At 38.1% G+C, this 26,054-nt stretch overlaps 1 protein-coding gene across 1 annotated transcript in view; it reads right to left on the reverse strand.

Annotated features, from left to right (window-relative positions):
* The window catches only part of LOC126091906 (uncharacterized), a 191,540-nt gene that overhangs the window by 111,948 nt on the left and 53,538 nt on the right, over positions 1–26,054 (reverse strand). The window contains exons 4-5 of the mRNA XM_049907210.1: positions 20,717–20,883; positions 18,565–18,641 (exon numbers count right to left, since the gene is read on the reverse strand). Coding sequence (XP_049763167.1) covers positions 18,565–18,641; positions 20,717–20,883 — 244 coding nt within the window. The remainder of the gene's footprint in view (positions 1–18,564; positions 18,642–20,716; positions 20,884–26,054) is intronic.

Below are 26,054 nucleotides of genomic sequence, written 5' to 3' on the forward strand. Positions count from 1 at the left end.
GTTTATTCATACTCCTGTAATGTTAGGTTGAAACCGAAAACTAAAAAAATGAAATAGGGGAAAAAGGCAGAATGACTGAGACAATTCTGTCTGGATATCACCAAACACGGCACATTAATACCCCTCACACCCTTCCAGCGGATCTTGAGAAAGAGGGAATAAGCTTTAAAAAAAGGCTTATTCAATTTAGATGCTATCTATAATAATTTGTTTACTTATTAAACTTCAGATGTGTTCACAATTAGCAGATTTATTGCAGTACTTTCATGATCTCTATTTTTTAGTGTTGACTGGTGTAACTGAAGTTCAACAAAATGTGTTATGAAAGACATTTTTTTGGACTGGTTGGGTATTGCATAGCCAGGACCAAGGTATGATTAGATGGATGTGGGAAACCTCCCAAAACCATCTTTGAATTGGCTGGTAGAATCAACTTTAAACAGCTTAGGACTGCACCAAGGGAATCCTCCTCTCTCCACTTTGCCACATTATTGTGCAGCATGCAGAATTAGTAGTTCTCTGACTGCATGTGGCACTGTGTGTGCCCACAGACTTTGAGAAGCTCCCAGTCCTCAAGAGCACATTCTTTTCGAGCTTGAAATTTCACACTTTTCCCTCTTTTCTTGTTCATAAAATAGTGTTTTCTTTCTGTGACTGATGTGATTAGGATTAAGTATAGATGTACACACCCACAACATAATATCACTGTGCTCTTCTGAATGCACTTCAATAGCTGTGTTGTATTATAGTGAATGTGGAATCAGCAAGACATAACGGGTTTTCTTTTTGCACAGACAAATAGTAAACTACTGTTGTGTTTCTGCTGAGCATCAACAGAAGGCGGTGTCCTTATGCAAACTGGGGACAGATGACCTGCACTTATACCACTGCCACATTTATGTATTGGGAATGGATGATACAATCTGTGTGCCATAGTTTTAGACTGGCTCCTTTCTGTGGTTTGGTAAGTGCTGAACTAGAAAGAGACAGAAAATGATTGAAGGCAGTATTTTGGAACAGTTCTGTAAAGGTTTCTACTCATCTATACACTGATTGCTAAAGCTACAATATTTCACAATGTGATCACCAATGTTAAATCTGCAGTTTAGTCGAGTCGCAGACAGTGATTACTAGGAATTTCAGAGAAGCTTGTAGAGAATAAAGAACCTGTACCTAGATTTCAGGAGGGCCAAGTGCCCCCTCTTGCACCCCTTGCAAAAGCCTATGATAATGACATTTTTCGGAAACAATGGAGGTACATTATGTGCACCACCATTCTTCAACAAATGCACAGTTCTTTCATCCTTCTATTTTACAATACATAGCACAGTATCACTTGTAGCTCAGCCACTTTCACCACATTTCAGTTCTTTATATTGTTTCTGGTTAGGCATGTTCTTTTTTGATGTACTGATATTCGAATAAATTTATCAGTGATAAATGTGCAGGACAAGATGGACTGCATCTAATCAGGCTAGGGTCAGCAACATGCATAGTGATATATGTAAGATCATATTTAATAAGGGAAACTAGTATGCAGAGATGGGGGTGTAAAAATTGACAAAGAAGTTGAAACAAAAATACACAAACAGCATTTCAAACCAGATGCCATTAGGAATATTCAAAACAGTAACAATATGTTCATAATGCACTTGAACATAAATGGGTTAAGTTCAAACTACTCAAATGGTAGAGAAACAAAACTTAATGACTTGCAAATCATTTTGTCAGAAATACCAACTATCAAGGTTGTATGCTCGAATGAACACTGGCTTACAAAGGATACTATTAAAATCTAAAATAACCTTGATAATTTTTATGTTGCCAGCAGATTTTGTAGGAGTAATTTAACTCGAGGAGGATCATGCATACTTGTGGAAAGATCAGTGGAATATAGAGCAAGACTCAATTTCGATTCCCTTAATGAAGAATGTATATTTGAAAGCTGCTCCGTAGAGTTAGGGCAAAATATTGTAATTTTATCTGTGTATAGAATTCCAGGCACAGAAATAAAGAAACATTTTTTGTTGAAATTCCAGTGTCTATTGCAAAAACTTAAAAAAGAAACCAAGAAAAGAGTCATAATAACTGCTGACTTCAACATAATCTAGCCAGTGAAACCAATAACTCAACAAAATTCATTGATATAATCCAAATATCAGGTTTCAGCACAAATTTCACTGATTTTACTCAAGTAAACGAAATGTCTGCAACATGTACAGATAATATTTTAACCAATTACACTTATAATGAGGCAAATAAGTTTTGTTTAGATTTAGGACTTTCTGATCATTGCGCTCTATTCATCGAGTTACCAAAAACAATATAACCTTGCTCAAGAAAAACCTACATCAAATGCCAGTTCAGCAAAGAAAATATGAACTTATTCTAGCATAGATTAAATAAGGTGGAGTGGGCTATAGATCATAGTATTTCATGCTCTGAAAATTTTGCTACTTTCTTGGAAAACTTCCTACACATTTTCTTGGAAAACTTCCTACCCGTTTTTAATGAAACTTTCCCCCTTACACTGTGGGAAATAAAGTGAAGTGGATTACTGAAGGAATAAAAATCTCGAGAGCAAGAAAAAGACGGCTACATAGGGAACTAAAACATAACAAAAGTCCTGATTTTGTTGTCTATGTAAAAGATAACAAAAATATTTTTTAGAAAGTTGTAAAGGCAGCCAAAGAACTGGTAAATAATAGATTTATATTGGATAGTGAAAACAAATCAAAAGCATTATGGTCAGTGATCAAAGCTGAAACAAATGCCACAGGTAGAGGCCATGATATTTCTGAAATCAGGATAGAGGATAAAACTATTGTAAATTTGCTCAAACTTCTGAATTATTTAATGCATTCTTTACACATGTAAACAAATCTAATGTCAATGTAGCAGAGCACCCAGACACGGCAATTTGATGGTGAATTTTTCGGTACATTTACCGAAACTACTGTAAAAGATACAGAAAATGTGATACTATCACGAAAAAGGAAAACATCAGCAGGATGGGATGGGATGGGATGCCAACAAAAATGTTAAAAACAGTCTCTAACATAATTGCACAGCCACTAACTACAATAGTTAACCAGTCCCTTCAAAAAGGTTATTTTCCAAACACACTGAAGTACACAGTAGTTAAGCCAATGTTCAAAAAAAGGCACAAAAGTAGATATGGGAAACTATCGCCCAGTCTCTCTTCTTCCATCACTATCAAAAATATTTGAAAAGGTAGTCACCATACAAATTCAAAATTTCATAGAAAAATTTAAAATAATCTCAAAAAATCGGTATGTATTTGAAAAAGGCAAAACCACAGTATCTGCTACAAATAATTTTGTTGATAAAATTAGCTCATCTCTAGACAACTCACGGCATGCCACATGAATTTTTTGTGACCTATCAAAGGCATTTGATAGAGTGAATCACTCCTTGCTACTCTGTAAACTGGAAAAGTATGGAATTCGGGGCACGGTATTAGAATGGTTTAAGTCCTATCTAACCAACGAAGACAAAGAGTGGTTATAACATCAGAGAGAGGAACTTATACTTCAAAATGAGAGACCATTTCACATGAAGTACTCCAAGGTTCTGTCCTAGGTCCCATTCCGTTTTTGTTTTACATAAATGATCTGCCACTTAATATTGGGTGTCACTCAGTTTTATCTGCAGATGACACATCTTTAATCATTGAAGGTAACAGCACTGATCAAATTCCACAAACTGTATTAAACACTTTAGAAAAATTAGATACCTGGTTCGATTTAAAGGGGTTAAAATTAAACATGGAAAAGACTTGGTTAATGCAGTTAAAAAAAAAAAAGAAAAAAAGTAAAAATTAAATGATATTTAGGTCAGTCACAGAAACCAGGATTTGCAGGAAGCCAGCTGTGTGAAATTCTAAGGCATGAAACTAGATAAAAACTCTATCATGGGGATCACATATACAGTATCTTCCAAATAAATTAAATAGCCTAACATTTGCAATGAGAATATTGTACAATGCTACCAGTATGGGCATAAGAAAAGTAATATATCATAGCTACTTTGAGTCAGCAATAAGGTCTGGAATTGTATTTTTGGGTAACTCAAACCATGTGTGTCGAATACTAAAACTTCATAAAACCATCATTAGAAATATGCTTAATGTAGGGCGAATAAAATCATGTTGCCTACGCCTAAAAAACTAAGTATATTAAATGTATCCTCAGTATACATATATGAGCTGTTTATCTTTGTACACAGTAACCCTGATTTATTTGTAGCAAATCATTTCCAACATGATCACAACATCAGAAATCAAAATAATTTTATGTTGCCCACACACTGTTTGAAACTTTATGCTCAAACTCCACATTATATGGGTATGGAAATTTATAACAAAGTGAAAGGAAGAGAATTGCTCAGCATAAATTTAGAAACACTGAAAAAATCCTTATATGAGAAACTAGTGCAGAAATGTTATTATTCAGTAGAAGAATTCCTAAATGACAACCTGAAAATTTGAGCAGGAGAGAGCAAGTACTTAGGACTGTTAATCTTCAAAGTCTGTTACTTTAGAACAAAAATTATTAATTGCTTGATTAAGTAATTACTCAGTACTGCATATTATATTACTGGTATTATAAGGAAAATTGTAAACCAGTTTTTGTGTTTTGATGAGTCTGCTGTACATTAAGACAATGGCTTGAAAGTTACGAGACAATAAACTTCTCCTTCTACCACACACATTGTTTCTTTTCCAGAATCTCTAGCACTTGTACACTGGCAAACTAACTGTCCAAGAGAACTACACGATTATTTCCTCCAAAACCCGTTAGCAGCTCTTTTATGATGCTCTCTAACACATTTCTCCATTGTGTTACTTATTTTACTGGTATAAACATCAAATTATTGCACATTATCAGACTTGACTGCAAACTTATACACTTTACAGCCCCCCTCTCTATCTTTTTTTTTTTTTTTTTTTTTTTTTTTTTTTTTTTTTTTTTTTTTGGGGGGGGGGGGGGTAATTACTGCTTCAAGGATGATCTATCTTTGAATTTGATCATTGACTCATCTTCATGTACATCACTTGGATGACAGAACTTCAGAAATTGTCACAACCATAGAAAAAAATGGTTGTAACTTGTACAGCTTATCATAACTCTACTCACCCTGCTTCAGCACGCAGCTATTGTCATTTAGATGCAAATGAGACGAAAGCCATCAACGATGATTAATTGTTGTCATTGAACTAATGTAGCTCTCATAAAGACCTGGCACTGAGGTTCAGTAATTCCTATAACTTGCCAAGAAATATTTCCATCTTCCCACATGTCATGGGTTTGTAAGGTTTCTCATTTTCTGATATCTCTGTTCAGAGTACACTCTGCATAACAATGCACTGAATCACATCATCAGATATCAACAATTTGTAAAAATTAGGAGTGGGATTCTTGAAGTCACTCACATATGCAGAAGGATAAATTACTGGGGAAAATGGTGGAGCTGTTTGGGTATTTCTGTTTCCCCACACATGGGTGGCTGTTTATGTGATGTTTGGGGTTGCATCTTCATCACATGCATTATATGCTGGTACTTGTTTCGGATCAGCAGTTGAACTAGATGAGATGTCCATTGTTTGGGCTTTATTTTCTCTGCTGAGTCACTTTTGTCTGAAGAGATTGTTCCAGCAATTACCATTCCTGAATGAGGGGCACAGTAATCTGGGTCGTCATCACCGAAGTCTGCATGTTTGTCTGATGAACTTTGATCTAAAGTATTTCAGCATGGAGTATTGCCATTATATCATCATTTTTCACTATTTCCCTACAGTAACTCATTATAAACTGAAATGGAAGACAATGTCTCAAATTACATACATGTTCATTTACCCTCTCATGCAACTTTAGCTGCTTGCTGTGGCTGAGTGGTTCTAGGCGCTTCAGTCCGGAACAGCGCTGCTGCTACGGTCGCAGGTTTGAATCCTGCCTCGGACATGGATGTGTGTGATGTCCTTAGGTTAGGCATGGATGTGTGTGATGTCCTTAGATTAGTTAGGTTTAAGTAGTTCTAAGTCTAGAGAAACTGATGACCTAAGATGTTAAGTCCCATAGTGTTTAGAGCAATTCGAACCACACAATTTTACTACACAAACAATGAAAGAAATGTGTAACACATTTTTATGTTCCATGCAGTATCTAATGTAGCAGAGGAAGACTGATGCAGTGTGGTACATATTTTGAACTCAGTGTTATTTGTGACACGGTCATCTCCTGTAGAATATTTCTAAGAACCATGAATTCTACAGAGATTCTGAATGTATACACATCATTATCTTACCTGTAATAAAGAGCAGAAACAACAATATATTACATAAGGATGGAAACAACTACACATTCAGTCACAGTGGGCACAACCAGCAACACTGTGCACATCATGGGAAATAAGAATGTCCCCAGACGGAATATATGGATCAATGCTACTTCTGACCTCTCTATCATAGTGTAACTACAACACTTTGTACAATGGGTGGTTAAGCAAACATACTTTCAGATTCGATGAGTCAAGACTTCACAGTTAAGTGGTACTTTTTGGGGTAAAGCCTAACCTGAAAGAGTTAATGGTGTCAAATCGAGATCTGTTCAGAATTTGTGCTTGTATTTGAGCATAATCACTTCCTTTGGTCCAGGAGCTCCGAGATGATTCATCCTGCCAGCAACTGAACACTCTTTCACAAATGGTATGTCTATATTCCACATGAAGTTTTACATCTAGTGGGTTTCCACTGCATACAACTCATTTTGCCGAGTGGTCTGCTTTTTCACTGACTGCAATTCCACAATGGACTTAAATTCACTCACTTCACCTGTTGAGGAACCTGCTGTTTCCTGTGTCAGGGGCTGCGAATGTAAAGGGGTAGGGGCCTATTACTTATCAACAGTTAAAAAATACAATGAATAACAGTACCCCTTAGGAAAATGGCAGCAAGGGATGGGAAGGAACACCAGATGCACTCAGTGTGTATGCCTGGAGGCCTCATTCGGCATGTTGAAGAGCCTATTCTGGCAGCCATTGGGGGAACTAGGTGCATCCAACTGCAGATTATGGTACAAGTTGTACCTATCGTTTGGGATCTGAGGTTATACCTGAATCATTCCAGTGACTAGCAGTGATGGTTTAGAATAATAGCCTTGCTCATGGAGTTTCAATGCTCAAATCTACAGCATTGTCGCCAGAGCAGATTGTGGCCCTCTAGTTCTGAGTTGAGTGGAAGGCCTGTACCAGGGATTTAGAGGATTCTGTGGCAGACTAGGCTGTGACTTCCTAGATTAGGCGACTCTCCATACCGCCCAGATAACAATAGCTGTAGGAAACCCAGAAGTCGCTGTACACAAGAAACTCAAATCCATCAAGATTGAAACTGAAGTTCCATGTGAAATTGTTACAGCAAAATTCTTTCTTTTGCAATAGAGTAGCCATGCATTCCAGTGGGGGAATTTTACATTATTTTATTTATACATGAAGGAATTAAGTATAGGCTATTTTTATCATTATCACATTTTTATTTTTTATTTTATTTATTTATTTTTTACTACATACTATATATATGTGCATAATCCACAGTCTTTGTATGAAGAGGTTAACTGTGTCAATAGAATTACTGTTCCAAATATCATCTATCTGATCAATACAGTGTTCTTGACCTCTCCTTCAGGTGTGATTGTTGGGGCTGAGGAATATGTGGGTGTGGTGTATAAGGATTCTTTTTAATATGAGATGTTGTGACATGAATCTGTGTTGTGTGTTATGTGGGAGAGAAATTCCTTCTCTCAATCCAGTTTACTACTGTGGTTTCCAGCCATTGTGACATAGGGTCTGTAGCTTACATATTCTTCAACTTTCTTAATTTATATATTGAGAGTAGCTGATGTTTCTTTTATCTCCTGTTAGTTAATATACATTGGGCACGATTTATCCCTTGGTGGGTGATTTCCTTTACAGTGTACATAGCATCTTATTTGACTTGTACACTCTACTGCCTTATGATTTCCTCCACATTTATTACAGTTAGCCTCTGACAGTCACTGGTTACTGAGATGCCCATATCAGAGCCAATAGAAGTACTGTCTTACTAGTGATATGTATGGCCTAACATTACATCTCACACTACAGGGTGATTACAAACGATTAATTGGGTTTTGGCATCTTATGGCTTCAAATATATAATGCCCACCCATTTGCACTAATAACCAATTGAAAGAGCATACTTTAAAGTTTTGTTTGTGTCATTGTAGGTTCCATTTTGACCCATCAAGTGGAAGGGTGATAACAGTTTGCAAAATGGTGACTAATCAGCAGAAAGCATTTTGTGTGTTGCAGTATGAGAAGACAGAATCTGTCACTACCATGCAGCGTGCATTAGAAGACAGTGCAACAAACAGCTACCACCTCAGCTAAGTGTTCTGTGATGGCACTGATAGTTCAAAGACCAGTTGTTTCCGAGACTGACAGCTGACAACTCGCGCTTCACATCTGAACAAGATGGAGCTCCACCTCATTGGCGTAGAGAAGTGTGTCGCCATCTGAACCAGGATCTTCCAAACATGTTGGTTGGGCAATGTGTTCAGGATGATTTTACACTCTTCAGGTGGCCCCCAGGATCTCCCAGCCTTACAGTTTATGATTTTTTTCTTTAGGGATACACGAAAGACAATGTGTATGTACCACCTTTTCTGGAAACACTGGCTGAACTCCAGGATTGAATCACTGCTGTGCCGGTGAACACTGACAGGGACATGCTTGAATGCATATGGGCTGAGCTTGACCTCTGCATAGATGTGTGTCATGTAACATGAGGACAACACGTAGAACATTTGTAATAATGTGTAAGAAACTTGAAAATGTACTTTATCACATAATGTATTAATCACTATTTTGTATGTAATACTTTGTGAAATACGTTCATCCAAAACCTGATGAATCATTTGTAATCACTCTGTATATATTGTCACATGCTATAGCAGAAACTGTGATGCAAATGTGACAACACACCACAGTGATTCACTTGTTTGATCAGCCTATGTATGTGAGTAACAGGGATCAAAAACTGAAAAACTTCCTTCAGTTCTAGCTCTGACAGTTTAGTGTCCATATTTCTTATTACTTCCTGGTAGTGAATCTTGTGGTTTGGTATATATGCTGCCATCTGTTTGTGACTTAGAGGGTTGTCTTCCACACTTTTATTGGCAGCCTCCCTCATTGACAGATCAGTTTCAATTCTATTATTTCCAACAACTGTGAGTCATAATTTTATGTTTATATTCAGTCTGGAGTGAACATTAAATCCCCCAAAACCATGGGATGGTATTTACCGATATTGTCACTAAGACCCTCAACAAATATATAAATAGGGCCGTCTGTATCAGTATGATAACTATTGGTTTTGTTCTGATCGTAAATTACATTCACATCTGTGAGTAGTAATTTCCCCCTGCACGTTTTGTGATTCTTGTAGATGTCATCTACTGAGTTGACACCCAACACTGTGGGAAAGGGGACTTGGCCCTTTATTGAAAGATAAAGTGTCAGACGTACCTGGAGTTAACGTTGTTGGATTTGGTACGTACTTTGCTGTTGCTGATGTTCCTGAGTGGTGATCCCAAGTCACTTCTCCTTTAGTTATTTGTTTTATTCCAGCATACTTTCGCCACAAATCTCAATTGGTCATTATCCACACTCATGCTCAGAACTGTACCATCTAATTCAACAACTGAACATCATGTAGAAAATGAAAGTTGGGAGAATAAGCCTGGCAGGGCACAGTACCAGGAGGCCAGAAACATGCTGGTCTAAAGCTGTGCTTATGGGAAAACCTAATGGATCTTGTCCAATTGGAAGACCAGGAGAGAGACAGGAGGACGAACTGCAGTCCAAAGTGCCCAAGATTGCCATCTATGGAGGAACACTGTCAGGTCAGCACATGATCTTCAGGGTTTGTGATCAACAATATGAATATGTATATGTATGTATGTATTTGAGTCAGTATCACATTTACAGTTATTATTAGAAGTGTGGATCATGTGGGGTATTTAGCAAAATTTGTGAATGGATTGACAATATTTTTTTCAGATGGTGTGTCATCAACATATATAGAAGTAACTTTGGGTGTGCCCCAAAGAAGTGTGTTAAGATCCTTGCTGTTCATGTCATATATTACTGACTCTATGGACAATATTAACAGTAACCTAAGAGTTTTCACAGACAGTGTTGTTATCTGTAATGCAGTACAATCTGGAAGAACCCGCACAAATATTCAGTCAGATCTTGATAAGATATCAAAGTGGTGCAAAGAAATGCAACTTGCTTTAAATGCTGAGCAATGTAAAATTGTGCACTTCACAAAATGAAAAAATGTTGTATGCTATGACTATGATATCAATGAGTCACAGCTACAATTGTTCAAATTGTACACATACCTTAGTGTAACAATTTTTACGGATATGAAATGCAACAATAACAAAGTCACGGTTGCAGGTATAGCAGGCAGCAGAATGCGGTTCATTGGTAGAATACTAGGGAAAAGCAATCAACCTACAGAGGACACTGCATACCAGTCACTCGTGTGACCCATCCTAGAATATTGCTCAAGTGTGTGGGACTCATACCAAATAGGACTAACAAGGGTTACAGAACGGATACAAAGAAGGCCAGTACGAATGGTCAAAAGGTTGTTTGACACATGGGAGAGTGTTACGAAGATGCTCAAGAACTGAACTGGCAAATGTTTGAAGATAAATGCAAAATAACCCATGAAAACCTACTTAGAATGTTTCTAGAACCAACTTCTGGTGATGAATCTAGGAGCATACTGTAATCATCTACATATTGCTCCCATAGGGATTGCAAAGACAGGATTAAGCTAATTACAGCAAGCACAGAGGCATTTAAGCAATCATTCTTCCTACAATTTATATGTAAATGTAAATGGAGAAAGCCCTAATAAATGGTACAGTTTGTTTTATAAACACAGTAATTTATTTGTTCAAGGAGCATTTCACTAGGAAAACATAGGCCATTTACCGGGTGAGTCACATAAGACACAAAACCCCTTTTATTTCATGAACAGTTGCTGATATCGAAATGAAGTTTTCAGCAAATAATAGTATGCTTAGGAGCAAATACTTTTCTTATGTGGTAAAGAGTCTTAATTCTTGTATCAATTGAGGTACTGAAGCAAGTATGATTTTTAAAATGGAATGCTATGCCTTTTTTTTAGTGCCTGAAATCACTTAAAAAGGTGAGCAGTGGCTGCTTGCAGTCAATGGTAAAATTTGAATACATGCTTAAATGAAGTGTAAAAGTAGTTTTCATTAAGAAACTATTTATTTTGTCGGTGACAATTCATCAGTCATTCTGAACAAAATGTTTATTTTATTTAAAGAACCATTCCATCTACTTACTATTTCAATTAGTATCTGTAGACACATTTGTCTGGCAGAGGGAGTTTTACTTTTAAGAAGTGTTCAGATGTCTCGAGGCAAAGACAGGTCAGGTATTTTTCTTTTCCTTTTTTCCAAATCTATATCATTCTGACATATGAACAAGTGATGTTTCTGTTTTGGTTTTGACAAGTAAGCAGCAATGGGAAGGGTTTAAATGGAAAACTGCCACACATAACTGCAGTTGTTTCCACAAAAAACTTGAAACAGTTTTTCTAAGCCAATCCAATGCATCACAAGGTAGCATATGCCATAGTTCCTTATACAAAAATCATAGCTGATGCTGTATCTATGTCGTACAGGAAATTTGGTTTGATCTTAGTAGCATTGGACTGTCTTGCTGCATATACAATGGAGCTTGGCATGACAGCTCTGCTTTGCAGTGTTTAAACACTGCAATAGCTGGATGACTGCATTGCTTTCCAATTTTAGTACATTTATTGGATTATTTTGCAAAAGGTTTGAACATCAATATTATCAAGCACTATATCACTGTAATTGTCTTTTCAAGAGCTTTTGAATGTAGTTACAAAAAGTATATGGCTCCATTTAAAAAAATTTAGATGCAGCATGTTGCCAAATGTTTTCCTGTGACTGATGTCCTGTGCAATTTGGTAACATTGCCCTTCAATATAGGATAAGTATTCTGAGAGTGCAGAATCTCAGTTTTCAATAATGTAGGTAGTAAACAGTTTTAATCTGCCAGGAAGTTTCATATCAGCGCACACTCCGCTGTAGAGTGAAAATCTCATTCTGGAATGTAGGTAGTAATTGGAGTTACATGCTGTCAGGCCACATCAGTCCTCATTCAGATAGCATGCTTTCATTATATCAATGATGGCTAGCCAGTGGCTAAGAAAATACCGTAAATCCAGCATTGCTCCACTAACAAATTTCTGTGCGAGAGAGTCATTATTTCTCCATTTGTGGCAGGTGGCTGTTGCCCTGAGGTGAATTTTATGCAGTTTGTCATTTGTAAGGATTTTGTGACGGACAATCGGATACCATCATGAGTGAATCTGTGAGGGCAATAGTGTCTGGTGAATATTTCACCATGGTATTGTCCAGTTCATCTGTGGTTCCCTTTTTAGAATCAGGTTTTCAGATGCAGCCTTAGTCCTGACTTTATATATATTGACCCATTAAGAACCTGTGAGGCGTTTGATATACTATCTAAATATACTGTATGAATAACTAAAATCAAGAAAGTGTTTCTGGATGTGCTGGTATTCAGGAAGAATTGTCTCTAGGTGTATTAGTGGCACTAGGCTCATTGGTCTCATGCTCGTTAAAAGACTATGAAGAAAGCACGTGCTCTGACGTATTTATTTTATCATTTGGTTTATGAAGAGTCTCGTGTATTAGTGTCAAATGCTGATTAGATCAAGCTTGCTCAACCAGGAAGACAAGATGAGTGCCATGAACTGTACTTGAAAGATGCTATCATGAAGAAGAAACCACCTGAATGCCTGCTGAATATTTGCTGCCGAAGCTTCAGGGAGCAGTAGTACTTGGGCCACATAGTACATTTTGCTTGCAAAGCATGCATACACTGTTTGCAAGTTTTGCAGCAGCTTCAGGTGCAGGTGCAACGTGGCCCTGACGCGATTCAGAAGATCCACCCAGTTCTAAGTTATGTAGCAGCCAGGTGTGGCCATCCACTTGATGCCCAGAGAACAGTGTAAGGTTTGTTGCTCAGCTCATGTCACTCAGGAGTTTCACCAAAGATCCCACTAGGTGGAAGTATGGGCTTCTCCTGTTGTTGATCTGAGTGCCAGTTGCCTTCATGTAGATTTTAAGAACATTTTCCTGGGAAGCCAAGTCTTGTTGGGAAAACACAACAGATATGTACATCGTCAGTATTCTGTGCAGCATATCCGTGTGCTCTGAACCATTTATCCTCTAATTCTACTTTCAGTGAGATGCAGTCATGGTTAAATGGCTATGGCATATAGGGCCACTGATAGTGGGCATAGCTGGTGGATACATCAACTGATTCAGAGTAATTTTATGAGGCAGCCATTGATTAAAATGCAAGAGGAAGCATTTGATACCATTCCATGGAGGATTGTTGTGATACATTCTCCATATCCCATCCTCATCATAGTTTCTACAAAAAATTCATGTCTCACACATTCAAATGCCTTCAAAAAGACTAAAAGCACAGTTGCTCCTTCGGTTCCCACTGCTGCTGCAGAGTGTATTGCATCCTCTAGACCCCACACCGCAAAACCAACACATCTATGAGGGACAGAACAATGTTGTTAGCTGCCTAAAATCTTCTCCAAAAGTGATTTCATAGAAATGTTAGCTGCTCGCACAAAGATTTTGAAACCTGCATTATGCAGTGTGACAGGCTGGAGGTTTACATATGTGACTGCTCCAGCCAGTTTTTTTGGATAACTACTACTAACCCTTCTTTCAGAGTTTTGGGTACCACTGTGCCTAGCCACAAGTCACACATAACACATAACACATAACAGTGCAATGACACTTCAAGATGAAGTTCAACAAAGATCCACCAACTGCTAACTCCATTCGGCGATGGTATGCGCAGTTTAAAGCTTCTGGATGCCTCTGTAACAGGAAATCAACGGGTCGGCCTGCAGTGAGCGAAGAAACGGTTGAACGCATGCGGGCAAGTTTCATACATAGTGATGTGAAAGATTCAGTGTTTAAACCTCCTCTACCAAGAAACGTGCCAGAACTGCGAGCTCGCATCAACAATGCTTTTGAACTCATTGATGGGGACATGCTGCGCCGAGTATGGGAGGAATTTGATTATCGGCTTGATGTCTGCCGAATCGCTAAAGGGGCACATATCGAACATTTGTGAATGCCTAAAAAAACTTTTTGAGTTTTTGTATGTGTGTGCAAAGCATTGTGAAAATATCTCAAATAATGGAGTTATTGTGGAGCTGTGGGGTCGCTTCAATCATTTGTAATAGCCCTGTATAAATGACCTAGTAGATAGTGTCGGAAGTTCGATGTGGCTTTTTGCGGATGATGCTGTAGTATACAGAGAAGTTGCAGCATTAGAAAATTGCAGCGAAGTGCAGGAAGATCTGCAGCGGATAGGCACTTGGAGCAGGGAGTGGCAGCTGACCCTTAACATAGACAAATGTAATGTATTGCGAATAAATAGAAAGAAGGATCCTTTATGATTATATGATAGCAGAACCTGTTATGATATGCAGTGTGATTATCATTGAGAATATAGCATTTCAAGTCCTCAGTCATGGATTAACCATGAGGTATGTCCTGATCTCAAATTGCACCTTTGGCCTCAAAGGTCGCCCAATCTCGGAGCTTTTTTTGCGAGGGTGGGATTGTTAAGCACTCTTGTCTTTGTGTTTCCCCTTACATCAACTACTAATAGCCATGTACCACAAGTCTTTAGAGGAATGGAAGGTTGCAAATGACTGGAAAAGAGCACAGGTAATTCGAGTTTTCAAGAAGGGTTGTCGAGCAGATGCGCAAAACTATAGGCCTATATCTCTGACATCAATCTGTTGCAGAATTTTAGAACATGTTTTTTGCTAATGTATAATGTCATTTCTGGAAACTCAGAATCTACTCTGTAGGAATCAACATGGATTCCGGAAACAGCGATCGTGTGAGACCCAACTCGCTTTATTTGTTCATCAGACCCAGAAAATATTAGATACTGTTTCCCAGGTAGATGCCATTTTCCTTGACTTCCAGAAGGCATTCGATACAGTTCTGCACTGTCATCTGATAAACAAAGTAAGAGCCTACGGAATATCAGACCAGCTGTGTGGCTGGATTGAAGAGTTTTCAGCAAATAGAACACAGCATGTTGTTCTCAATGGAGAGACGTCTACAGACATTAATGTAACCTCTGGCATGCCACAGGGGAGTGTTATGGGACCATTGCTTTTCACAATATATATAAATGACCTAGTAGATAGAGTCAGAAGTTCGATGTGGCTTTTTGCGGATGATGCTGTAGTATACAGAGAAGTTGCAGCATTAGAAAATTGCAGCGAAGTGCAGGAAGATGTGCAGCGGATAGGCACTTGGAGCAGGGAGTGGCAGCTGACCCTTAACATAGACAAATGAAATGTATTGCGAATAAATAGAAAGAAGGATCCTTTATGATTATATGATAGCAGAACAAATATTGGTAGCAGTTACTTCTGGGAGTATGCATACGGAACGATTTGAAGTGGAATGATCATATAAAATTAATTGTTGGTAAGGCAGGTGCCAGGTTCAGATTCATTGGGAAAGTCCTTAGAAAATGTAGTCCATCAACAAAGGAGGTGGCTTACAAAACAATCATTCGACCTATACTTGAGTATTGCTCTTCAGTGTGAAATCCGTACCAGGTAGGGTTGACAGAGAAGATAGAGAAGATCCAAAGAAGAGTGGCGCATTTCATCACAGGGTTATATGGTAAGCGTGATAGCATTACAGAGATATTTAGCAAACTCAAGTGGCAGACTCTGCAAGAGAGGTGCTCTGCATCACGGTGTAGCTTGCTATCCAGGTTTAGAGAGGATGCATTTCTGGATGAGGTATCGAATATATTGCTTCCCCCTACTTATACCTCCCAAGGAGATCATGAATGTAAAATTAGAGAGATTCAAGTGTGCATGGAGGCTTTTCGGCAGTCATTCGCATGGAGGCTTTTCGGCAGTCGTTCTTCCCACGAACCACACGTAACCTGAACAGGAAAAGGAGGTAATGCAGTGGCACGGAAAGTACCCTCTGCCACACACCGTTGGGTGGCTTGCAGAGTATAAATATAGATGTAGATGTAGATGTAGAAAGGAGTTTTTGAGTATTTCACAATAGCACTGGTAGAATTCTGGCTCAGAGGCCATGCACTACACAATGTTTGCGAAGTCTAATTAGATGTAGAAGTAGATATAGAGTGATACCCTCTGTATCTAATACTAAGTTTGTTTACTTTGCTTACTTTCACTCTCATTATCCTGTATGGTGTTATATTTTAGGACAACTCTGTACACTCACCAAAAATATTCTTAGCTCAGGAAAGGATGGTCGGACTGATCTGTTGTGTCAGTTTGAAAACTTCATTTAGGCTGTTGTTCAGGTGTGCCTGAAATCTAAATTTGTCATCTCTGTATGTACACTCCATCACAGAATTTCTTGCTGGCAACATTGATCATTCAGAATAAACTGCAACATTCATCAAGGGAACACTCAATGGAATATTACATGCACATGAGTAACACTTCCTAGAGCATTGTACAGCAGCAAGATGTGGACTGTCCACCAGATTTCGTTACCAACAGGCTTCCAGCAAAACTGAAAAAAAACTGAGTGATAAATTCTAAAATACTCACGCTGATAATTATGGGGATTACTTTAAATGCCACTGCTCCTCCTCTTACAATATAAGCAGTAGTGGTTAATAATGCTCCTTTAAATAAGGAAGATTACAGCTTATCATCTCATGAATCATAAGAAGTGACACAAAAATATCACAAAAACAATAATGTGATAAATAACCCAAAACTGATGGTATTGGTTAAAAACAGTCTTGGTTGCAATTTTAGTTTTTTATTTTTCAACTTCGCATTTTGCCTTACTTAGGCATCTTCAGGTTGATCTTTTCTAGATGGATGTGAGTTACTCCTAGGCCTGCACAACGCATTCCCGTTCACAGGAGCGAGTAACAGAATAAGATGGGGCTCAGCAGGTCTCAGAGTCACTCACATCCATCTAGAAAAGATCAACCTGAAGATGCCTAAATAAGGCGAAATGTGTAGTTGAAAAATAAAAAAAATAAAATTGCAACCAAGATTGTTTTTAACCAATACTGTTAAGCACTGGTTTGCTGTATGCCACATATGGAATGGAAGAACTCCAAAACTGATGATTTTTACAAGATATTGTGGAATTCATAATTTTACCATAGAAAAATGTTATAAATCTGAGGACAGTAGATTACTAATACTCATAACTGGTAGGTAGCTATGGAACGTTAAAACTATACAATTTTAAACTAACAATTAATTTCCTGTGTGATGAACGTCAATGTTTAGATGAAAATAGCACCGAAATGAGGAAAAATAACATGGAATATGACAAAAAATGTCAATATGGCAGAAAAGTAACACCGAGTGTGATGGAAAAGTGACACAGAACTGACAAAAATAATAACTAATTTTTCAAAGCTAACAAATCTGTCAAAAAAAAGTGCCCTGAATTTGTCCATAAAATAAAACAACTTTTTCCTGTTTCTAATGATAAAGTCATCTATCTAATAGATGATTATTCAGATATTAATGAGGAATAAGACTCCAATCACCCAGAAGACAACTAGAATAGAAGGCAGCATTCATTACTTAGAGGCTACACCCGTCACCAAGAAGGAAGAAGCGACCAAGGTTGTGCGGGCAGAGAGTGTGTTTGACTGAAGAAACATTGTAATTCATGCTGTTCTTGTCTGACTTTAGAAGAGCAGTCAGCTCTTTGTGTTGAAGAGTGCTTCAAGCTTTATCATCAATAAAATGAATTTGACTTTTTATTACCATACGCAATACAGTGATTACATTTCATGTCTTAAACTACATTGCTTATATGAAACTTTGTTTGCACTTTAAAATCTGCTTTATTTCCAGTATGAAAATAAAACTAGTTCTCCCATACCTGAATAATTTACTACACCTGTCTCTGATGCCCATTACATTTATATCATGTGTTTTATGCCTGGCTTTATGTAGAAAAATGTTTTGTATAAGTGAATTCATTAGTGGAACCAGCTACAAGTAAGAGATAAATCATAGTTGGCAGTCAGTATGTTAAGTAGTGAAAGCTCTTGCACGTATCACACGACTATTTCGCAGGACAAAAATAATGTAGAAAATGCCATAGAAATATGTATGTTTATAACAGTAATAAATTCTGCAACACTTCTGTCACAGTTTTTTTACATAAATCGTCCTTACTCTTGAAAAGTACCTCTTGGTTCAAAGTTAAACCATTAATAAAAGCTCTACCTTAGTGTGTTATGTATAATCCATAACAGACAGCATGCCAGCACAGGAAAGCTAAAAATCAGAAATGCTTCTAATGTGCTTACAGCTTTCCAATGTGTGTTTATCACGGCGGTAGGGAATTCTCCCTTGTCCTGCACTAGCTGGCCAGTCATTGTCAACACTGCAACAAATATAACAAAAAGCAAGTGTCATGTATTATCACATTTGATAGCTTCTAAAATACTGCACACCAATTTCATAACATGTAGAATAATGCTAAATACAGCTATCTGTGACTACAGTACTAGAATAAAGTGAAGTACTACGGTAAAATTAACAGAGAACTTAACAAACAGCAACTTACATTAATTTTACAGTTCATTTACAATCTATGTTCCACAATGAACAACCCCCCCCCCTCCCCCCCAAAAAAATCTCTCTCTCTCTCTCTCCCCCCCCCCCCCTCTCTCTCTCTCTCAAAAATGATAATGTAAAAAATAACCCAAAACTTATGATTTTTACAAGATGTTGTGGAATTTATAATTTTGCCTTAGAAAAATGTTATAAACTTTTATTCAAAAAGATTCATTAAGAGTATTGAATATGGAGCAGTTGAACATTTAAATGTCTTGAAGAGTGAAGCACTCAAAGGCATTTTAACAAAGTGTTGATCTCACTCGAACAACTGCCATTCAATCTAAGTTATTTCCTAAATTTACAAAATGGCTTTTTAGACTAATTGTTCCAAAAGGACAGAACTGTAGAATAATGCTACAATTGAAACAATGCAACTTAGTATAAATTACTACACTTGAAAGACACAATAAGTGAATGCTCTTTCCGTATATGTTCCCAAAATGGACAAAATTCCATAAATAAGGGGGACTCAATTACACAAAAAACAACAAAAGAAACCTCTGCATTTTTTTTTATTTTCATCCAAGCACCACTGGAAATAATCAAAATAAAATGGATTCACATACTATAGAAGAGCTAATTAGGAGAAAGTTGAATTAATATCAGGTCTTGGATGAAGACTCAACGTAGATGAACTGTCCTCTGCAAGCCTTATTCTACCAATTAATAAGCCAAAATAAGTGTTATGGACCAACTCCAGTATTAACTTACTGTTAATTCCTCTCATTCCTAGGAAACTTAATAGCTCACCCTCCAACACCAGCAATCTCGGGCAAAAATCATGAAACTAACTTGACCAGTGTCTGATGATTGTTAGCAACTATGGAAAGGTACCAATGAGCGGTTGCAGTTGCAGATCAGAGCAAGACACATATTCAAATGACACAGTACGAAGAGTACTGTCAGGAAAAAGTTGGTACTCCAATCAAATACCAATCTCATACAAAGATTGCTAAAGTTATTAGGTTTTTTAATACCTTATGTTGTGACTTGGCAAGACAGCCAAGCCACTATGATTGGTAGCCGAAAGGCACGCGTTAAAGCTCACGCAGGCTGGCGTGAGGTCTGGAACAGTTAAAGGGATTGAGAGTGGCAAATAAAGTACGTAGCCGATGGAATACTTACCTTTAATTCATAATTGGTGAACGTCAGTCTGACGGTACATGCATCACAAGATAAATAGCAAATGATAATGGCGCCTTGCTAGGTCGTAGCAAATGACGTAGCTGAAGGCTATGCTAACTATCGTCTCGGCAAATGAGAGCGTAATTTGTCAGTGAACCATCTCTAGCAAAGTCGGCTGTACAACTGGGGCGAGTGCTAGGAAGTGTCTCTAGACCTGCCGTGTGGCGGCGCTCGGTCTGCAACCACTGACAGTGGCGACACGCGGGTCCGACGTATACTAACGGACCGCGGCCGATTTAAAGGCTACCACCTAGCAAGTGTGGTGTCTGGCGGTGACACCACACCTTATATTTACAGTTCGCTTAGGTTTACCCAAATCTGCGTACTTCAATCTTCAGTTTACTTTTTTGGGATCCAAGTAATTTCCCTTCCATTTCCAGAAAAGAAAATGTTCATTCTCTATTGGCAATGGTTTATCTTCTCTTTACTTCATTTGATGTCGTTCTTCAGTCTCATTATCAACAACAGAATCAAGTGCACACTAAAGCAGAAATATCAAGTATGAAATTAAATCTGGGATGCCCAATATTTATGCAAACATGAAGACTCATTTCTCTTTGTAACAATAACAGAAACAGTGAAACCATTTTCTATTACACATGATCCGAAAACAATTTTTAATCAACATTCTAATAATGACAGAAATGTACTCACTCTTCAGACACCTTTTCCTTGTCCCATTCTCTCTTCCATTCTCCTCCTGCAGTCTTCTGTCTGTTGATGCGTTCTTGGTCTATCTGATATCTTTCAGATTTCCACATCTCGTAGGCATGTTGATGAGGGCCATCTGAGCCACGTCCACGACCTCTAGAGAATTTGCCCTTAAAGAGACAAAGAAGAAATATTTACTTATTTTAAGACCAATCCCTCAATTTCTCCCAGTTACAACTCACTGATGACACAAAAAAAATGTGGAAAGAGAAAAGTGTTACAACATGAACTGTACATCATAAAACAACTGTTAGTAGTTGAACCATAAGGAAATAAGAAACAGAGGAGAGACTTCAGTGTGATGGTAGTTAACTGTAGGGTAGGAAATTAATATGTGCACTTTTTCCTTTTCCATTCTGTCAGTCTTAAAGTAATCTGTGAATATTATTTCTAGATTGTTTGGCTACTTTCTTTCCAGAGAGTATGTCTATCGTAAGTGACACTTCAGAGAGGATCATCTTTCTTTGGAACCTTGTGCCTCTTCTCTTGCCTTTCACTCTCTTGGAAGGAGGAGAGGGATGTGGTGTCAATCATTGGAGTTCAGTATAGGATACCAACTTTTTCATACCACTATACTCCAATTACTGTTGTTTTACACCAAGGTAATCATTCTATCTGATGACTTTTAGTGATATAATCTATAACTATACATCAGTTTTTGCTGGGTGAAGAAAAATTCATTATATGTATTACGTAACTTCAAAATGTAGTTACTTTCTCAGTTTTCAATAAAAAAGTATCGGTAACTGGAATACTTGAAAATCTAGCAGACTGCTTATTCTGTTGTGTATCAGACTAGGAGGGTGACAATATGTCAAAATACAATACTGCCACTAGACTCGTACTATTTTTACAATTTTTTAAATTCTTTTTTCAAGTATTTCTTCACTTAAGAAAATATGCATATGCAGATGACCTTGATTCAGCAGAGCAAACTGACATTAATAACCACTTAGAATTAATCTTATACCTGAACTTGTTGACTGCGTAATAATAAGATAATAAGAAACATCTGGAGATTACCCAAGAAAGGGCAGCTTGCTTTGATATGTATCTCGGTAATAAGAAGTCAACTTAAGTTCAACGTATGTGTTCATCTTACTAGGAAATAGATAACATTTAAATATTTAGGAATAACACTATAGCCCAGATAGTTCCAATTATAACCAAAAATGTATCAAAACTCACTTGCACATTCTAGGTGAGCCAAGTTATATTCTTCAGAGTATCCTTTCTTATAACAAAAATGTATCAAAACTCACTTGCACATTCTAGGTGAGCCAAGTTATATTCTTCAGAGTATCCTTTCTTATAACCGTGTTTTAATTGGGCAGTATGTAAGGAATCACAATAATATTTCTGCAAATATAAGTCAGCCTTAAGGGAAAATATTACACACTGAGTCTTCAGATGAACAATTTGAACTGAACAAAGGGCACGCTGTGACAACACTTGCCTGTTTTACAAGGTGTTACAATGTGATCACACTTCCTGACAGCAGATCATCTGCTTATCACCGTACATGAGCTCTACAGTGATAAGCATTATAAAAATTGGCTTAAGGTACCAAAACAGGGCATTATACAAGACTCACCTTGTAACTTTTATCCAAACAATGAAAGAAAAACAACTTTTGTTACAAATCATTTTATTACTTTTCAAAATATTCACCATTAAAATTTATGTACTTCACTCTGACAGCTTTAAAAAATTATATAAGTAATGTCAGAAAACTGGAGTAAACAGCAGGTAGCCTTCCGGAGGTTGATGATAGGTGCAGAAATGCAAGCAAATGTAATGTACTGCATGTAACTATATGAAGAAATCCACTACTGTGACTCTTCATGCTTTCCTGATGGATCTGTTGCAAATACAATTCTCGGGTTTGCCGCCAGATTGTATTCTGCACAATATTTCATTGATGCAACTTCTTGACACCTTCAGGTGGTGGTAGTTGCTGCTGTCACTGCTGCAAGGCACAACTGATGATAATCATGCGGCAGCATCGAAATTTATCAGGCTGAACAGGCTACACATGTGCGTAGGAAGACACTCGCAGTTGGAGGAAAGTGGCACTCCTGCTGGGAGCCGCAGAAAGGCCTTCCATGCATGCGATGTGGGCAATGATGTGCTTCTGGATGCTCCTGTGTTAAAAGCTGAATTAAAGCTCAGCAGAGCTTTAAGTCCTGTGATGAGTCAGAAATTTTTGTTTTCCCTGTTTTGATTTAATGGCAGCCATTGCTGGAGTCCAAGTGGCACTTAGCTGAAAACTTGCATACCTGTTGATAAGATTGTCTGGTGTACGAACATGTATGGCCTCCGTAACAACACAGTACCAGAAAGATGAGCTGGGGATAGAATTTCGGTCTTTTCGTAAAACATATGATGCCCCGTGTTTAAGAAATGCTCCGCTACCACTGCTTTATCAGGTTGCCCCAGCATGTATGATGATGGTGTTCAATGCAATATTCTTGCATGGTTTTGCATGTCTGCCCAATCGAAGATTTTCCACATTGGCATGTGATCTTATACACACCACATTTCCTAAGGTCTAGATCGTCTTTGACCAAGAATAATAAATTCCTCAATTTTGCTGGTGGCCTAAAAACAAAATTGGTGTCATGCCTTTTGAGATTCTTTCCATTCTTGAATACAAGCTGCCAAAATAGGGCAAGAACACTTCCACCTCTTCATTTACATCCCTGCTTTGAATTTGCTTAGAATGGTATTCTTGGCGTATTGTCTATTGAAATAGCCATTCTGTTGAAATACCATTCTTAGGTATTATAGCTCATCAGGTAGACTGTCAGCATCTGAGAGCACATGTGCTCTATGCACCAAAGAGCGTAAGACAGTACCACGTTGCACAGAGTAATGACAACTTGTGGCCTGCAAATATAGCTCCGTATGAGTTGATTTGTGACAGGCACTAGTCCCAATGTACCATTGGCTTTTCTTGTGACTATGACATCCGGGAACGGTAAAATGCCATCCTTTTCCACTTTCATTGTGAACTGTATATTGAGATGGAGCAAGTTCAGATGCCAGAGAAACACAGGTAATTTGTCTATTCCAAGGGGCCACACCACAAATGTATTGTCCACATACCGCCAGACGTAGGAGGGTTTGAGACATGCCAACTGCAGTGCTTTTTCCTCAAAGTCTTTCATAAAATAGTTGACCACCATGGGAGACAGAGTACTTCCCATGGCGACACCATCCACTTGCTCTATATACTGGTTATTGAATAAGTTGGGGTAAGCACATGTTTAAAAAAATGCCACAATATCTTTCTCAAACTGGCTGCTGATAGGCACTAATGAGTCCTGCTGAGGTACTTTAACAAGTAAAGGTACAACGCCAAAGCTAACTAAACAATCCAACAGTTGTAGCTTAAGTGTCTTCAGGCATCTTATGGAGTCCTTTGAGTTCCGGATATGGTGATCACACTTGCCTGTGAGAGGTCCCAACAGCGTATGTATGATACTACATACAAAATAAATGGAAAGAAATTTAAAGTATAGTACAATTGCATTATCAGGAATGTTCTGCATGTACAAATTTAGGCTGTTTGGACTCCTTCTCTCACATTTCAATTGTAGATGCAGGCAGCCGACTTCATTAAGTCTTCTCTTACTCGGACTCTCATATAATACATAACACTCATAATATTTCATACTTCGAGCTATACATTTTAACCATCCTTCTACGTACAAGCGTGTGAAACAAAATCATGTACAAAGAAAAATGAATGTCTTCCCCCCTCTCCATTCATAATTAATGTCTTTGCCAATGCTTACGGTCAATCGCTGTTTCATTTCTTTATTTTTCTTTTTTTAATAAATTTTAACTTTACCCTATCTGAAGGGTCTTTTACCATATATCTACACCTGTAGTAAGATGTTTGTCCAGAAAATAGGTAGGAGCTCCAATGTTGCTCACTATTGGGCGAATAGGAGTCCCATCCTTATACATCTTGGGTACGACGTACAGTCTTGGGAGAACTGTAGCCTGTTGTTATAGGCTCTTAATCACTTTAGATTGAATAGAACTCTTCTTGAAAAGATCTAATGTTTTTCTCTGGATCACGCCAGTCGGATCGTCTCTTAGCCTGCGATAGGCAGGATCGTCGAGCAGCGCCTTGTGAGAGAAGAGTGGTGGCGTTCCTCTTTTCGAGGGTATATTATACAAGACGGGAACTGCCAATGGTGTCCACAAAGTTACTATCACTGCATCTGAAGATATCTTTGAATCTCTCAGCTGTATTCTAGGACTGAGTAGATAGCGCTAGCCAACTGGTCAAAACAACAAGCCAAGGTTTGCCAAATATGAAAGTATACTCACCTGAATGCCCAACTGCAAGAAGGGAATGCACCACATCAATGCACCATGTTTAATCTCATGGACAGAATCCTGGATGATGCAGCTGATACTCGAGAAAGGTTTGGACTCTGCACCAACACCACGAACAACTGCTGAACTTTAACACGAGCCCCACCAAGAAAGTTCAACATCAGCTCAGCAGAAAGGAAGGCTCTGCAAGACTTTAAGAGTACACAAATACCGTGTATTTTACTTGCCAATAAGGGGAACGCCACTGTCCTCTCACGAGGCAAATGCAACAGCAAGATGGAGGTGCAGCTTGGACGATCCTGCCTATTGCACACTAAGAGAGGAACTGACTGGCAAGATCCAGAGAAAAGCATTAGATCTTCTCAAGAAGAGTTCTTTTTCTTCTAAAGTGATTAACAGACTATGCCAACAGGTTGTAGTTCTCCCAAGACTGTACAGCCTACCCAAGACACATGACGATGGGATTCCTTGCACAATAGTGAGCTACATTGGAGCTCCTACCTATTTTCTGGCCAGACATTTACTACGCTGTTGAGACATCTCATAATCAAGTGTGATCACCATATCCGGAATTCAGAGAACTTCATAGGATGCCTGAACACAACTTAAGCTACAACTGTCGGATCTTTTGGTTAGCTTTGATATTGTATCTTTATTTATGAAAGTACCTCTGCAGGACTCATTAGATCTTATCAGCAGACAGTTTGAGAAAGACATTGTGGTATTGTTAAACATGTGCTTATCTCAACTTATTTCTTATTCAATGATCAGTATTTTGAACAATATTTTTGAACAAGTGGACAGTGTTGCCATGGGAAGTCCTCTGTCTCCCATGGTGGCCAACTATATTATGGAAGACTTTGAAGAAAAAGCATTGCAGTCAGCAAATCTCAAACCTTCCTGCTTCTGACGGTATGTACATGATACA

This window comes from Schistocerca cancellata, chromosome 7 (assembly GCF_023864275.1).
Source record: "Schistocerca cancellata isolate TAMUIC-IGC-003103 chromosome 7, iqSchCanc2.1, whole genome shotgun sequence".
In the NCBI taxonomy this organism is placed as follows: Eukaryota; Metazoa; Arthropoda; class Insecta; order Orthoptera; family Acrididae; genus Schistocerca; species Schistocerca cancellata.